This window comes from Phodopus roborovskii, unplaced genomic scaffold (assembly GCF_943737965.1).
Source record: "Phodopus roborovskii unplaced genomic scaffold, PHOROB, whole genome shotgun sequence".
Classification (NCBI taxonomy): Eukaryota; Metazoa; Chordata; class Mammalia; order Rodentia; family Cricetidae; genus Phodopus; species Phodopus roborovskii.
The window spans coordinates 16,834,086-16,852,201 of NW_026126588.1; the positions used below are offsets into that span (position 1 = coordinate 16,834,086).

Below are 18,116 nucleotides of genomic sequence, written 5' to 3' on the forward strand. Positions count from 1 at the left end.
ATAGACAAAACCTGAATTTTCTTTTCATTTACTCAAACAATATCTAGTTAGTAGCTTTTATATTTTAATACCTTCAACATTAGTAAATATTTGAAAATAGATGGAGAATAATTGGACTTTGAGAGACAAGAACCTTATCAGAATAATTTGTTACAAATTTTGACTAGTATCATTTACATCAAAAAGGACATGAGTGATTTGTTTTTGGTTTCTGTTCCATTGTTCTCAACATAAGCAGATGCCTTTTCTATGTCTCATCTTTTCCAGAAAAAAAAAATCTTCAATATTATTGATACTAAAATACAATGCTTCCTTTCTTAACTTCTTTTTATGCTATCATTTAGTCATCCATTCAACAAATATTTGCTAAATGCCCATTAACCATCAAGGGATTTCTTTTATTGTCAATTTTACTCTGTATGGTATGACTTACAATTCCATAGGGAAGCTGCCCCACGGTTGAGTGGGTGGCACAGGGAAAACCTTGTCTGTTTCCTACGTAATTGGCAGGGGGTGATGGGTGCACTCGATCCTACCTCTCCACTTAAAGCGTTGGGCAGTGGGAGGCTGTCGGTAACATGAGTTGTCCAAAGTGTAATTAGTCACTGATATTTCCAGCCAGTATCATGAAAAGTCAATGGAAGTAGAGGAATTTACTCTCACATAAACTGCAGTGAGTTTGTGGTTTCACTCTGCATGTGGGCACTGTCATATAAGGTACTAGGAAACACTGAGCCACTCAGTTTCTTAGGAAGGAAAGGACTGATTGTTTTAGAGGTGATAACAAGTATTCTATTATTAAATCCTTTAGTCGTCAAATGTGACTTTCCTTCTTTCTGTTGTAAGAGAAATACCTCCCTTCTCCATAATGTAGACTATTCCAGATTCTAATTCCCGAAATTAACTCAAAATCCAGCATGTCCAAGATGTGGAGATCTCCATAATCAGTTAGGCCTTGATGAGATTCTATAAGGTCTGGTACCTTGTAAAATGATCAGCACATTGTGCCCTCTACCTCTCCCCATACAAAAGACCCTGTATAAAAGGGTCAGAAAGAAACAGAGTAACTGTTCTAAAAACTATGACCATGAAAACAGAAGGAGACAGGGAAGACTCAGCGGCAATAGCATCTAAAAATTTCAGCCCACTGGAGGTGGAAGTGACAAGTTTCTGATTGGTGCATCTGGCAATTTTGTTCTCTTTATATGGAAGGGTCCTCCGTATCCTTCCGGTGAATTGATGTGTCTGTGCGCATATCTGAGGTGACTACAGTAGCATTTGTCCTTTTCAGAGGTGTTAGAATTTGTATAGCATCCTTCCCGTTGGCGAATGGTCATAGGTGCAAGGATTGTCCTGGAAATTGTCAGTGTTGAGGAACACTGTGTGTAAGAAAGAAGCCTTAAAGCAACATGAGTTATCTCTTGTTTAAGTACAGAAAACTTGACTTCTCAATAAGGCCTACCTTTCTAAACGCCCTGTCAATTTAAATTCTAGAACACCAACCAGCAAAGTTCTCCACCTTCACGCCTTCATTTTTTTTTTCAAACAGTTTTAAACACATTCATTTTTCTTAACAAAGGGTGAGGTAAGGAACAGTGTAGAGCAAAGGTTCTTCTTGTGTTAAGTCTGAGGCCAAGGTGCTGCCCATGGTACAGTCTGTGACTCCTCAGGCTTTGTCTTTATTCACAGAGTCAATTCTGGGCTATCACCAAGAAGGTTTAGGAACACAAATCAGGAAAAAGAGATTGTCCTTAAATTTGAAATGACCTTGGTTTCCACATTCCATCTGCGCACATCCTGGGTTTCTTCACTTTGTCACAAATGTGCAGATAGCTGGAAGGATGTCTGGTCATACTCAGTGCTTACAGAACTTTTTGTCAAAGACAGGCCCGTATGGAAATAATACTGATGAAAAATAGACATGGGCCCTACAAAGTCTGTTATGACAGTGAACCATCATGTTCATCTGATACTCCATTATATCTCTCAAAATCTGAAAGTGACAGTTTCTCTTTTGGTGTCATTATGTCTTTCATGAGTCATAATCATTTTCTTTAAAATTATTATATTTTAAAATATAATTTAAATAATATATCTCATTCATCATAATACCCTATTTGCCTTCATCCAAATCTTGATGACAATCCAATGATACAATACAGACATGGCACCAGATAGCATTCAACAAGTGATACAGTATACTCCAGGAAATAGAATGACATGTTTACTTAACAAAATGTGGTTACCAGTATCAGCATATTTCCCTATAAATGTTGGTCATTAAGTAATTTCTTATGTTTGCCACATTGTGAGTCTCAGAAAATTAACACGGGGATTTGATAAATCTCAGTGAGGATCCTGAATTGATTTGTATTGTTTTAATGTTTACTTTTATTTTTAGTATGTGTACATGTGTGGGTGGGGTATGTATAGATGAATGCAGGTGTCCTCAGAATCCAGAAAAGAATGTCAGATCACCTGGAGCTCTATTAGAGGTGTTTATGAGCCTCCCAATTTAGATGCTAAGAGCCTAGCTCCCTCTGCAAGAACACACTGGCCTTGAACTGCTGAGTCATGGCTCCAGCCCAGGATTGCATGATTTCTGTTAAGGTACATGTGTGAAAGAAAATACCAGTCAATGCCATTAACCGTCTATCATACAAAGATGAGGAGAATATCGATCATTCAGCACTTTTAATAGTTTCTATGTAAATACTGAAAGCTGTAAAGGCTAGGCTAAGCAATCTTAGTTTTATTCAGCTTCTTTCACTAAAATTAATGTTGGTTCACTATAAATTGCATCCTGGGAGAATAAATGCAACCAAATTTCTTTCTGTTTCTCATTTAGTTTCTAAAGCATAGAATTATTTTTTCTTTCTCTACCGTTATTTTCAATTAAATTTCAAATGCTTGATCCATTGAGACCTAGAGAAAATTCTGGAAGAATAAGAACAATATAAAGAAAGCACATTCTTTCAGCCCCTTCTTAATATTCTTCCCACCTCTGCCCACATACCCATATTCATATCTTTTTTTTTCCAAGATGGGGTTTCTCTGTGTAACAGCCCTAGCTGTCCTGGAACTAGCTCTGTAGACCAGGCTGGCTTCGAACACCTGCCTCTGCCTCCCAAGTACTGCAATTAAAGGTGTGCACTGCCAACACCACCACTGGCTGCTATGCATTCAGATCTTATGCAGTTTGATACTTGGTATGAAATCACTTTCTTGTCATAGTGCTTTATACCTAAAATGGATTTGGGGATAGGCACGGGGCTCAATAATAGAATGTTTATTTAGTGGTTTTGATCTCTAATGCTGCCAATAAAAGAAATTAGTAATACTAAGATATTAAACTAACTAATATTCAAATGGACCGATGCATTATAGCTCATTTAAACCAGACAATTTTATTTAAGGCAAGATATGATGTTTTTATAAATGTGTGCAATGACAATAAAAATGTAAGAATTACCAAAATAGCAACTTTTCTACTTTTTTTGCATATTATTCTTAAAATGTCCAAGGTGAATGAAACCACCCATTTGCGTGATGTTTACCCTCCCTTAGACAGTTAACCCTTGTGTGCCATAAATCTTGAGAAGCTGTCATATGCCAAGCACTGCTATAGAAAATCAGGCCTGGGACAGCAACAGAAAGCAAATAAGGGAGATAAAAATACTCAAACCTGCAGGCCTAAGCACATGTGAGAATCAGCATGCCTTCTGTAACAGGAGAACATTCTGGAGCATGTTGTGCCTTGAACTGAGTAAGGAAGGGGGATATTGGTAGCGTGGAGCCTGAATTAACAGACTTTTATACAAGTCTCATCTTTTTTTTTTCTTCAAGGCCATTGGGAGGCCTTCTGTGGACTTTTGAGTAGAGAAAGACTGATGATTTAACATATCTGTGACAGTGACTGCTGTGTAGAAGACAGGACAAAAGCAGTGAGAAGGTGTTGAATCATTTCAGAGACAAATGGAGGCATCTTTCACTAAAGCTGCAGCTGTGGAAAGGCTGGGACATGTCCACACTCTGTACATATTTGCAGGGATAAATTAAAGAACTTGCTGTTGGGCTCTAACATTGCGAGTGAGATGAAAGAGAGAAGCCCACACATTGTCACTTGGGTGTGACACTAAACAGGTTTCCAGTGATGGTGATGGAAGAATAAAAAGGGGACAAATGTGAGGTGGGAAGGAAATCACGTGCTTTTTTTAATTGGTAAAAGTTTGTTTTGGTATGTGAATAGAAATTGCACTAGGCTACCCCGTACTTGAAAGCAGAGCGCAGGTGCCAATGATGGAGATGTAATTGAGAAGTCCTAAGAATAGGGTGGGTGATTAGACACAGATACAGATGACACAGATGAGGTTGCTTCTGGGGTTAGAAGAAGACATTTCCAGAGAAATTTCTAATAAATGAGAGTAGGTGGTTGGGAAACAGGAAGTTTGCTAATAGAGAAAACAAATGAAGAAACGAATTATAAATATCTCAAAGCAAATGGTTTCATGTGACTTCAGAGGAACATCACGGTGTATTTGAACATGTCAGGATCTGGACAAGACGACTTTGAGTAGGTTCCTGGAAAATAGCCTGATGTCATCAAAAGGAAGCAAGGGGATTGTGGGTGGATGGAGTGAGTACTGCTGTCTGGTCAGGAAATGTTACTGCGAAAGCACACATAGAGAGGGGCTGACCTGCAAAGGATGGGCACCAGTTGACTTGAGGCCCCTAAGTGTTGCTGTGGGGCCAAGTAAGAAACAACCATGGGGGGGGAGCTGTGATCCTTTGAAAAGAAACAGAACACAAGTGCCATTTGCAGTTATTTAATGTGGAAAAACTGGGTGAAAGTAAACAACTTAAATATTTTGATAAGTCTATAAACTAGAAAAGAAGATGTAGATTTTTAATGTTGTGGTGATAAAGCACAAATAGCAGGCAGCTTTTTCTTCAAAACAGACTCTACCTTTCCTGTCATCAACTTTTGAAGTGTTAGACTTGCAATGAGGGGAAATTTAATTGACCACATACAAAGGTAGATTTGAAGACCAACTGACACAGCACCAAAATAAATAATAGATAGGTAGGTGAAAAATATATTATAGATAGGTGATTGTTAGATATCAGCGGACTGATAAATAGATGACAGATGATGGAGATGGATAGATGATAGACAGATAAACAGATGATATAGTCATAGCACTTCTTGTCAATATCCTTCATTTTTCTTGCTGAGTAGTTTTTTTTTTATGATAGTGTTTTATGCCTGGAGTTAACTGGGATATTACCTTGGCACACTTTTGACTTGGAATTTCTTGTGAAGATCTAGTTTTGAAACTTCTGCTTACTGAATCATTGATTCCTGTCTAAATCTGTTGCAGCGTGCCTGAATACTATGACTATGGTCATGGAGTAAATGAGGATGCCTATGACAGCTATGGTAAGATTTTTTCCTTGCTATGGTTATGAGATCAGAACTGCCATCTGTCACTGACAACGGAGAAATTACTTCTATGTCCACCTCCCTGCCCTATTTTCACAGAAGTACTGGCTATGGTGATTTATGTAATTCCACAGTAAAACTTGACTTACAGAACCGGTGCAGAAAATTGGACAGATCAATTTTGATCAAAATTCCAAAGGAAATTAATCACAATCACAGATCATTTCTGCAGCATGATTGAGCAGTCAGTATGCTACAATGTTTAAGCATGCCCACTGCTACAGTCTTTGATGTAACCCAATATTGCATCCTTCCTATTGTCACAAGAATATCAGTATAATCTATGTCTAAAATATTTTTGGACTTGCAAGTGCAGATATTTTTATTATATAATGACCTTCAAATTATTTTTCCATCACATGTATCTCTTAAAATTCCAAACAAACTTTAACTTGTAGGCATTAGCAATTGATAAAAATATTAGTCTATGAAGTTGATTTCAAAATGTATTATTGAATCAAGAATACCACTTAAGATTAACCATAATTCTATCTAGTAAGCACTTGCCTAGTGACTGTGGTCTGTCTATACAATACAACACTTTGATGGGTCGGGCTCTGTAAAATGTTCAGTTAACAGTTTTGCCTTGAAAAATGACATTTAGACATTTATTTTCTTGGATTTTCATTAAGGCCCCTCTTCCTCTGATGGAAAATAAAGAAGACAATGATGTTATCTATCTGTTTGAAGGTCCATGTCATGAAAGTGCAGTGCTATGTCAGTATGGAGAAAGAGAGACACAGATTTGGGGCAGGGGAGAGGATGGAGCAGAGGAACAGGTCAGGGAAGGAAATCACAGATGGTCATGTGGGAGATGAAGGAATAAAGATCACAAAGAAGAATAGAATCACCCTTAGAAACAGTCATTCTTAGTTAAGACCATGGCACACCATCAAGAGAAAACAAATACCACTATGACCAATGCCAAACAAGAGCTAATGGCTATCACATAATTTCATACATATATGTTCATTTCTGCTGACTTATTAAGCAATTTATCCCATTTTCCCAAGGAAACTCAATGACGGGGGTGGGGTGCAGGCAATGTGAGAGTATAGCTCGAAGACTCCCTTTCTTTTCCTCTACTGCATCAGCACTTGCACTTTGACTCACTGTTGCTGTCACATATGAGTGCTTGTTCTGGACTAAGCAAAACCTAATGAAGGCTAAATAATATGAGAATGACCCTAATTAGAAAGTATGGGATCTGGGAGTACAGCTTACACTGGAGCATTTGACTAGAGTGTATGAGGAAGGGGTGTTCCACAAAGTGTCGGGGGGGCATATAGATATATATGATCTACATCACCATCCTCTGGAGAACATTCTCCACTCATTACCTGCGTTTTGAAGATGAGGGAGCAATGGAAGTGGCTATTCCTCAGTGAAAACAATAGCATGAAACAGAACCCCCAAGTATCTGATTGACATCCCCCCCAAAGATGGGAGCAGTGATTCTCAGGGAAAGAATAAGATCTGATACTTTAATCTTGGTAGGGTCACCACTGCCCAGCTAGGTTGAAGTACAAAGCTGAGCACCCCATGGGATCTACAGTTCTTTATGTTCAACAAGAAAATGGCTATACGTGTCATCTTCCAAGCCTATTCCTAGTTTTACAGGAAACAATTCCAGTTAGTGACTGAAAATGATAAATGAATAAGAGACAAATCTAGTTTTTCTGCTTTCATCAGAGAGGATGCTAAAGTGTAGCTTTCTTTGGTCATCCTGAATACAGGATCATCTGACACCAGGTACCTCCACTGTTTCCCTCCACTTTAACCCAGTGAGATCAAAGTCATGTACCTGAGGTAAATTAAGCTGTCTTAGTTTCTATTGCTGTACAGAGACACCATGGCCACAGAGCAAAACTTAAAAACATTTCATTGGGGCTGGTTTACATTTCCAGAGGCTTAGTCAGTCCATGATCACCATGGTGGGGAACATGGAAGCTGGAAGTATGGTTTCATGCAGGCAGACATGGTGCCGAACAATTTGTCACCCTAATCTGACGGCAACAGGAAGTAAACTGAGATAGTGGATGTGGCTTAAGCACCTCAAAGCCCACCTCCACAGCGAAACACTTCCTTCAGCAAAGCCACACCTTCTAATAGTGCCACTCCTTATGGGGGGCCACTTTCCTTCATACCACCTCACAGAGACTAAGCCAATGCTGCATCTGCCTTGGCCTCTGTGTTGTTTTGAATGAGAGTAGACCCCCTTGGCTCATGTGTTTGAGTACGTGGCCCCCAATTAATGGAACTGTTTGGGAAGGATTAGGAGGAATGGCTTTGTTAGAGGAGTTGTGCCACTGAGGGCAGACTTTGAGGTTTCAAAAGACTCACGCTATTCCCAGTGTGATGTCCTTCTCTTCTTGTTCACCAAGTTGGAGTTCTCTTGATGCCTTTCTTCTTCTACCACGGACTCTAGCCCTCCGAAATAATGAAACCAACTTAAGTACTTTCTTGTAAGTTGCCTCTGCCATGGTTTCTTATCACAACAATAGAAAAATAATCATGACAACCTCCCAGATTCATTTCCTAGGTCCGTCCCCCCAAAAAGTCAGTGATGACATTACCAAGGCAACTGGAAATTAGAAAAGTCTGAGGATGATAGTCAACCTGACCATTTAGAACAGAGAGACCCAGGCTAAAGATGTACCTTCTGCCTTTGCCCTGATCATCAAAGCTGTCAAGGAGTCACCAAGAGTCAGGAAGCAGCAGAAAAACATTAAACGCCATGGGAAAACCACTTTGATGAGACTGTCAACATTGCTTGACAGATGTGGTAATGGTCTTACCCAGACAACTCTCCAGAACTATTAAGAAGATTTTGGGTATTGAACAATATGTAAGCCAAAATGTGGATGGCTGCCACTCTCATGACATCATAGATGGCATCAGCAATGGTGCCTTGGAAGCACAGCTAGTATGAAAGCAAGGGGCTTTTACCGTATCTGCCTTCTCACATGCACCCTAACCACCCTCCCCAACCATCCCCCACCCCAATTCCATATGTAGGGCAATGTCATCCAGTTGGGGTCATGTAGATCTGACAGGTCATTTGAAGTAGGGACTAGGGCTTCTCTCCTGTCTCTAGGTTACGGCAGTTATCCCTCCATGGGGGATCTGTTCTCAAGGTCCTTTTGTGCACCAGGGATACATCCTGGTTCTACTGTCTTAGGTCCGTTAGACTGCTCCGTCCTTCTGGATGAGACCCATATTCAGGGGGGCTGAGTCAGTCCCATGCTGGCTTCCTAGCTATCAGTCTTGTGGCCCGTTAGCTCCTCCTTGTTCAGGTCAGCTGTCTCTATGTGTTTCTGCAGCCTGGTCTTGTCCTCTCCATCTACACCTGGGTTCTAGTTCGACTCAGTGTTTATGTATGGGTGTTTGCTTCTGTTTCCAGCAGGTATTAGATGGATAAGTTAGTTATCCATCCATGGATAAGTTAGTTGTTGATCTCACTATCCAGGAAGGGCATTTATGGTAGCCTTTGCATGGAAGCTCAAATTGTTAGTTGGCGGCAGTCTTGTAGGTCCTAGACCTTTCTTTGGGTTCAATTTTCTCTTCAAACCAATATTGGCTCCCTCTTTTATGTTTTCTCTCTCTCTCTTTCTCTCTCTCTCTCTCTCTCTCTCTCTCTCTCTCTCTCTCTCCTGTCTTCTATTCCTACTCAATCTTCCTAGTCACACGTGTTTTCCTCTCCTCCCCCTCTCTTTCTCCTACTTCTCTCTCCATTCGCTCCCCCCCCCACTTCCCCTGTGCTCTGGGGGACTTGTCCCTGCCCAGTTCTGTGAGGGACTTTATATGACTCTCTTAGAATACACCTTGTATCCTAGTTCCTCTGGTGGTGTGAATTATAGGCTGGTGATCCTTTGATCTAGGTCTAAAATCCATATATGAGTGAGTACATACTATGTTCCTCTTTTTGTGACTGGGTTACCTCATTTAGGATGGTTTCTTCAAGTGCCATCCACTTAATAGGCTGTAAGTGTGCTTTGAGTTTTTTTGGTCAACATTTAGAATGCATGTATGTCATGATTTTATTGCTGTTGTTGGTAATGTGTGTGTGTGTGTGTGAACTGAATATTTACTTATTTATTCCATAACTTTAAGAATGCAACATCATGCTACATTGCCCACACTAGTTTCAAACTGTGAATTCAAGTAATTCTCCCCAGTTAAACTCCCAAGTATCTGGGTCTCCATTTTATATAGTTTATTTTGTGTATCATCAGAAGAAAAGAATTTTTGTCTCCTTGAGGTTCATGCTTAATTGTTGAAGAAATATAAATTACATATCTGTAGGTAGCATTAAATATTAAGTGCTTTCCTTGCAACACTATAATACTAAAATTTGTATGTAGCTAAATATGTAAATGTATTGATTATAAGGAGCATTTAATATTTAGTGTGTTATTGGCTCCATTTTTATTAAACTAACATTCATGACATTTTTTAGAATTAATTTATTTTTAGAGAATGAATATTTGATTAGTAAGAATTTAAAATCAGTTTCTGCACATCTAAAATATTTTCTAATTAAACCAGAATTACTAAAATTATTTTGGATATGTCTGAATAGCTCATAATTCAATGGGGATGTATTTTAATTACAGGCCAAGCATTAGCTAACCCAAGCAAGGCTTCACATGAGAAACACCCTCTTCATTCTCTCTGAGATTGACAGCTATGAATGGACAGCAATATTATCTTCTCAGAGAAAAGAGCTGTTTATTAAAATGTATTTAATGTATGAACCAGAGAGCTAATTATGCATCCATTCGTTAGTGGCGTTTTAAATGACAGCTGTGTGGAACCAAGAAGGATAATATTAATACACTGTCTTGAAATGAATGGAAGCAAAAAGAAATTGGGCACTGCATTTCAATCCAGGACTCCAGAGTGCTGCACTTCGAGAAGATTGCAGCACACAAACATCCTCATTTTTCGTTGAGGAGCTCGATGATTATTATCCCAGTGTGAAAATAAGCCTGCATTGATTAATCTGTGAAAACAGCTAAAGAAAATGAAGCCAACTGGTATTCATGCCAGCTCTGGGATTGGAGAACAAAAGCCTGCTATATTTAACAGTAAATAGAGATGTACATTTGAGAAATTGATTTTTACAAAAGATGAGTTTTCTAAAATTACCAAGAATATAAAAGTCATTGAAAATAAAATACATGCAAATAATTTGTTTGTCCTAGGATTTAATATTGAATTTTTCTTTGTATTCCTGAGAATAATATCACACAATGTAACAGGCTTCCTCTCTGGGCTGCTCACTAGCCCTCAAATCATGACAGGGAGACATTATTAGTTATGAATGCTCATCCCTATCTTATGCTCATCCCACTAGCTCTTATAATTTAATTGAATCATTCTCTTCATCTATGTTTTGCCTCAGGGCTTTTTACCCTTCTTTCATTCTGTACGCCCTACTTTTCCTGACTCTGTGTCTGACTGGCTGGTGGCAGCCTGCCTGGCTGGCTCCTGGCTTCTCTCTCTTTCTGCCTCATTCTCTCTCCTCTCTGGAGCCTAGGTTCCTCTCTCTGCTGATTCTCACCTATCCCTCTATTGCCTAGCTGTTGGCTGTTAAGCTTTTTATTAGACCAGTCAGGTGCCTTAGGCAGACAAAGGCACACATACAAGCACAACGTAAGTAGAGGCAACACACCTTCACACCATTAAAGTAATAACAAAAACAACATTAACAAATGCAACTTGTCTTTAACTAGTTTAAGCAATATTCCACAACAACACAAAGTTATGGGCCTTAGTGTAAAAGTTTAATCTTTATTTTTTAACTTAAAGGCAACCTACTGGTGCTGTGTGTGCTCCCAAAGTATCTTAAAATTCCTTTGTAAAATTAAGAATAAACTAATTTCGCTTCTTACTATTTCAGAGACTACAATTATCTGGACATGTAATGCAATTCATCCTGATAATGCTTGAACATCATTTCCCCTAGAGGTGACACAATCTCTAGGGAGATGGGGTGGTGGCTCAGCACGTCAAAGTGTTTGACATGGGGGCCTGTCGACCTGAGTCAGGGTCCTCAGAACTCAAGTGAAAGCTGGGCACTGTAGCAGTCACATAGTTGCCTATGATCCAGGTGTCTCTTCTCCAGGATTGTGGGAAGCAGACTCGGGAGACTCTCTAGAGCCTAACAGCCTGGTTTATTGAGGAGAGCCTATCTCAAACACAATGAAAGGTGCAGGCTAACACACAAAGGCTGATCTCAGTTCTTCAAAGTTTGTATATTCAAGAGTATCACACACACACACACACACACACACACACACACACACACACACACACCATGCCAGAGCCTCACTACTTCATTGCTTTTTTGGTAATTTTTACATTAGGTATATTTAAGATTTCAATTTTGTTTTTGAACTATCCACTCTTAATTGGACAGTTAAAGGCAAACTGAGAACTTGAGTCTACCTATACTAGAGACCGTGTACTTGGATTGTCCTGGCAAACTTAGAAACAAAAGGCTCGTTTTCACTCTTGGTCAGCTGTGTCAAAAGTCTTTTGTGGCAAGGACAAGTGGTAAGAGTGATTTAAAAGCTTGTTGGACATCACAAGCTGGTTTGGGCACATAATGAGGTGGTACTGTTCTGTAGATGGTGAAGGATAGGATGCAAGAGCAGCACTTGTATCTTCATAGCAACCAACAGAGGAAGGCAGAAGTCCAGTAGTTAGAGCAGATCATGGAGCTTAGAGCCTGGTTTTGATTTGATTCTTTGTTCACTAGTTGTCATACTGAGAGTCTTTCTGAGACCAAACACTAGATAATAATAGAAAAGAGACATGAAGGAAGTGGATAACTAGAAGTTGAGGGGTTTTTTTGTTGTTGTTGTTTTTGTTTTTTTAAATCAATGAAGCAGTGTAACCATGCCTGCCTTCTTCATGGAACTGAAGGGAAAGAATTAGTACTTTATATTACCATTTGATTCTCCTAGGTGTTATTTATCATACACTCCTCATATACTTTTCAAGTCTATGGATGAATTCCTCAGCTTTTGATGAAACCTCGACCAACAATAAAGTATAGTTTGATTCAAGTGAGACAAGCTTCTATATCGTGTTCAATTATCATTTGCAGTTTTGGTTTTCGACCTTCTGGAGTGCTAATCTTCTCTACACCTGGTTTCTTTGTCTCTATTTTTTTTATTGAGATGAGATCTGAATTCTACAGTAAGAAGATACTCAATTAAGATCTTTAGGTCCTCCCCTTGTATAAGAGTAGGTCACAACAGACTCTTCTGTCACTGGCATAGGATGTGTGAGCAACGTAGTACATCTCAGGCCAGTCTGAACTACAAGGTGAGACACTTTCTCACAAACAGGATAGTAGACCAAAGTGAAACAACAAATGTAGAAAGCTGTTTCTCCTTCCACTGATCTCTAGTGCTTAGAGGTAGACAATAGTAATCACAACCTCATAGGAATATTGTGAAGCCTGTTGATGATCTATACTATAAGAATGTAGCTGGTCCTCAGCAAGAGGCATTATAATGAGTTACAAAACCTGCAGAACCTCTAAGCGTATCATATTCTTTAGGAACAGTTTGTAAACAATCAGTAAGTATATATTTGAAAGGAGCTTTTCAATGACATGGCCCAGAACCAGGTTAAGAGTTACTCAGCCACATAGCCATGTGAGTCTTATGAGTCATATTCCTAATACCCTAAGCAGCTTTTTGACAGGGGTGATCAGTTTAGGTTCCCTGCTGAGTCTGCAATGTGAAAACCCTAAGGAGAATTTAAAGGGGGAAAGGTGCATTTGGCGTCTGGGGTTCAGATTTCCAGCCTGTTAACGATCATGGTAGAAGGAATGGAGGCAGAGAAAAATACTGGAAGGCTCCAATGGAAGGGTTTATCTTTTCAGTGTGTGCCCTCACTTACTTATTTCCTAGAATGCGTTCAGCTCTGACCATATTCATGGATTATTCTGGTGATGAAGTTTTTCCTTTATCAGCCTATCAAACCTCAGAAGCTCATTAGCTTGCAAACAAGCCTTTAACTTTTAGGAGAACTTTAGGAGGACACTTCATGTCCGAACTACACCCCTTACTTATGAGTTTTAAATCTAGATCTACAGTGTGACCCAAATAAGCAGCCGTTTTTTATTATGGGTTTAAAAACCATTCCCCTCCACCACCAAGATGCTTATGTGAGTTTCAGAAATGGAAAGCTATATCTAGACTTACCAATGCTTGAACATGTTATCTGATCCCTCTTCATAAAAATCTCCATGACATTTCTTCTTTTATCTGATTCAAAATCAATGTACATTGAGTGTGATGTTTTAAATCTACTTCCTGGAACTCAAATAATAATACTTTAATTCCCCATGTACTTTAACAACACCTGCCTTTCTTAAATTGGCCGCTCATGACTGTGCTTCAAGCCTACCCAGACCTAAATGTTTGAAGTATCCTAAACAAAAGCCTGGATGTACAACTTTAAAGGTTGTCTAGATTTTTCTTTCCCACCATGAATGTTCCCTAAAGCATCCAGTTTCATGACGGAAAGGAGAGCAGATTACCATCTGCATGGTGCTTAGTGGGCCTGCATCTGCTGGGTGATCATAGGAGATGGGAAAAAGAGAGCAGATTACCATCTGCATGGTGCTTAGTGGGCCTGCATCTGCTGGGTGATCATAGGAGATGGGAAAAGGGCAGGGCATCTCAGTAGTGTTCAATGCACAAGAAGAGTAACGTGGATGACTTAAACTCCAACCAAAATAGAATGTTTCTCAAGGACACCAACTCCCATGTGGTTTATGTGAACTCCAGGCATTCTGGGAAGCTCGACTTAAGAGGTAATACGTTACTCACAAAGGGAAAAAAAAAAGTAACTTCAAAAAGAAATATTGCTCACACACACACAGCCACAAATCGGGTTGTTAGCAATGCCTCAGCTTGATTCATTTTGCATAATTGGCTTAAAACTTCCTCCCTTGATTAGTGGCACCATTGGTTCAAATGCACCAATGTTTACATTTACGATGTTCCACAATGTCTGCGCCATTGTATAAAGTCCCTTCCCTTATAGATCTCAAAGACCACTTTAGAAATAAGGCAAGACGATACAATATGATCAATGTAGGAGACTCTTTAGAGAAAGTATGACCTGGGATGGACTAAATTCTACCTGAATTCACAGTGAATTTGTGGATTTGCTCAGAACAGCCTCCTCTTCTGGATGACTACAGCTTAGGTTTCAATCTAGGTTCAGGTAAATGATGGAAGTTAGCGGCTCCCTCGTTACTTATCTGAACATTTCCCTAAAAGACTGGTTATAAATGTGCTATGATCTTTGAAGTTTTACAGACATCCTACTCTGAGTTGTCCTTGACTGTGTTCAAATCAGAACATGGGAATGGAACGCATCATAAAGAAAAAGGTTGATGATACTTCATCATTCATAAATAAATATTAATTTCTTTCATACTTTTATAAATTCTATGGTGTTGTAGTCATTTCAGTGTGGCAGAAAGGTATTTTGTACCATCTCTGATAAGTAATTTGTTGTTCATTTATTTTATATTTTAGCCATGTTTCTCATGCAACAATCCCCTAGATAATGAGCACACCATGTTTAATCTGTTAGTCACAAAAATATAGAGTTTAAAGCTTTACTGTAAGGATATTTTTATCTTGCAACAGCATCATGGGACTAAAGATAATTGGCTATGAATCCAAATCTTACACTAAATTTAAAATAGTTTTGAGACCCTAGTGTCTGCTAAATAGAATCCTAAAGGAGCAGCTAAACTACAAATGGTTTTCTAAATTTTATACCTTTATCCTTCTCAAGAGAAACCTCCACCAAAATGGACTGTATTATCACTCTCTAGTTTCTGTTGCTAGCCCCTGAAATTTGCATAGTTGACTCAGGTTAAAGTACCTTTGGAGTCCTTAGGATCATTTTTATTTTAATGCAACTATTATAGTTGCAAAAATATAGAATCACAAAAAAAAAAAAAAAAACCCTTGGGAAAACCATGCAAAGTTCGAAAACATAGTCATTTGTGACAATGGGGAACATTGACTGAGCCAGAACTCTTGAGAAGCAAAAGTACTGCATATATGCACAATATGGCAACTGTGAAAGGTAATTACACCAAACATGGCTGGAGTTGGAAAGACATGGAGGAAAGGAACAGGACACAAAAAGAAATTATAATTCTCCAAACCTTCATTCACTGTTGTTATTGAGTTTATGGAGAAAAAAGGAAGCAAGATCCCAGTTATGAGGCATAAACTCCTGGTTTCATCTGTCAGAGGGAAGGAAACTTGGAAGGCCTAAAACTTGTACTTGCTGAGTAGGAATTCTTTTTTGCTGCCTGCCTAACTTCATAGTTTCAATTATTGTGAGCTGTCAATATTATTCATTTTCCCAGCTTAGAGAAAAGAGAAAAAAGTTAATTCCCACAGATGGATACATTAGTGTGTGCGTGCGTGCGTGTGTGTGTGTGTGTGTGTGTGTGTGTGTGTGTGTGTGTGTGTAAAATGCAATGCAATGTTTAAGGACAATGCAATGCAAAATCTTCATACTCTCAAAGCCACCTCCAGTGACATCTCTCCCCCAACAAGGCCAGCTCTCCTAAGCCTTAGCAAAGAGCCCCAACACCTGTTGATCAAGGACTGGAATGCCTGAGGCCAGCAGGGATCATGTCATTCAAACCTCCACAGTCTCAAATAGTGAACAAAGACTACTTCAGTCCTGAGTATCCTCTGCCATAGTGGATGTTAACACGACCATCTCAGAAACATCTGCTTAAATGCAGTCTTTTCCAAATATTGATAAATGTTTGTTTGTTTTTATAAAATTGACGGTTATTATCTTACATTGAAAACCGAAATTTTCTTGCCCCCTTTGAGAAACTTTTAAAAACTAATGGCAAGGAGCCCCACAGGGCACAGGGCCTGCATTAGTTGCTCTCAGTAGGGATTCTCCGGTTGATATTTTCATTGAATCTACTTGTCTGGTTTTACAAGTGTGACTTTCTTTCTGGTAATTGCCTTCTCCATGTCTGCTGTCTGTCTCTGAAGGAGTAAATTCTGAGTGAAGGACCTAGAGATGCTAGTTTCTAGAACCATATAGATTATCTTAATAAATCCACCTATAAGCTACGGGGACAAAGAACTGGTTCCTTTTTCTGGGAATACAGACTTTAGAGGCTCTATTTCCCACAGCTCTCAAAGGCTCAGCTGGCTTTTGAGTTTTGGGGTTTTGTTCTGGGAGGGGGTAGGCTAAGAGGCAGAATACTTTTAAGAGCCATTTCATTTTCTGAGTGGCATATGGAAAGAGGGATATAAGGAATCTTTCTGTGCCTACTTACCTACACTTCAGCTTTCTCTGTCCTGTGACCTGATCATCTTCCACTCTGTCCCATGAAGCTTATCATAGATCTCAACTCCAGACCAAATCAGAGGCCAGGAAAAGATACAATACACAGACCCTGGATTGCAGAATGCTTCGTTAATTGGTTTGTGCGAACGAGAATGGGTATTTGTTTTGCTTTGCTTTGAGTCCTGTTAGTTTCTCAAGATAATCAAGGGCTAAGAACCACTGGTTTACTATATGCACTTTGTGTTAGACGTTTGTATTGAAAGATTAAATGACCAGATTACATACATACATACATACATATCCTTCTTGCAATGTTATTAGCATTGAAATCTAACACATAACAAATGCTCATTTATCTTAGTTCTTAAACTTTTTTTTTCTTTGAAAAATACCAGGGAAGTCTACTTCATATGGCTATTATATGCACATACTTGGCATAGTCTCACCTTCCGAAACACTAGGCTTTAGCTTTCATTATTGAGATCCTTTTATTATCTTTGCATTAGTTAACCGTTGTTTCTTGAATGACTTTATCTGTAATTGGGAAGTCATGTGTATGTCACTATCTTTCTCTTACTCATAGCACCAGAAGAATGGTCCACAACGCGTTCCAGCCTGAAGGCATTACCACCAAGGTCAGCCAGAGGGGGATACAGGGAACACCCGTATGGTAGATATTGAAGGTCTTCTTCACCTGTGACCTCCTCAAAGACAGTTCATAGCCTCTGATCTCCATACAAACAGCAACAAGACAAGTAATAGTCCTTTTTGTTTGTTTGTTTGTTTGTTTCTGCTCTAGGGATAACTACTCCCACCTACTTCTTGTATTTTCCCCTACACTGTTGATGTGACATTGACGCTAGTATTATTTTACAAAACAGACTGAAAAAAAATAAAAAAAAAAAACCATTGGCAAGTATAGTTTATAAACCATTCAGTAGGATGATATATCTCGATTGTTTTTTTTTTTTTAAACTGTTGTGTGTAAAACTCCTTTCCCCATTTTGTTTTAGTATCATTTTTCCTTTTTCTTTTGTAATAACAGCATGAATCTGTTCGCAGATTTTGAGTCTCAACCAACTAGCAGACTTTTGTTTAGGGTTGCTAAAAGACTGTAATATGATTTTGAACTAGCTGATAATAAAGTTGTAGATAAGATGTTTTAACCTGTCTTTTAATATCTGTTAGTCAGATGGAGATGTTCAATATTAAGTTGTAAATTTAATTTTAAATGCTG

The 18,116-nt window shown here is 38.9% G+C and overlaps 1 protein-coding gene across 1 annotated transcript in view; it reads left to right on the top strand.

Moving 5' to 3' along the window:
* Khdrbs2 (KH RNA binding domain containing, signal transduction associated 2) overlaps positions 1–17,644 on the top strand; it is a 326,527-nt gene extending 308,883 nt beyond the window's left edge. The window contains exons 8-9 of the mRNA XM_051204527.1: positions 5,382–5,440; positions 17,463–17,644. Coding sequence (XP_051060484.1) covers positions 5,382–5,440; positions 17,463–17,560 — 157 coding nt within the window. The 3' untranslated portion in view covers positions 17,561–17,644. The remainder of the gene's footprint in view (positions 1–5,381; positions 5,441–17,462) is intronic.
* Positions 17,645–18,116: the final 472 nt, after the last annotated feature.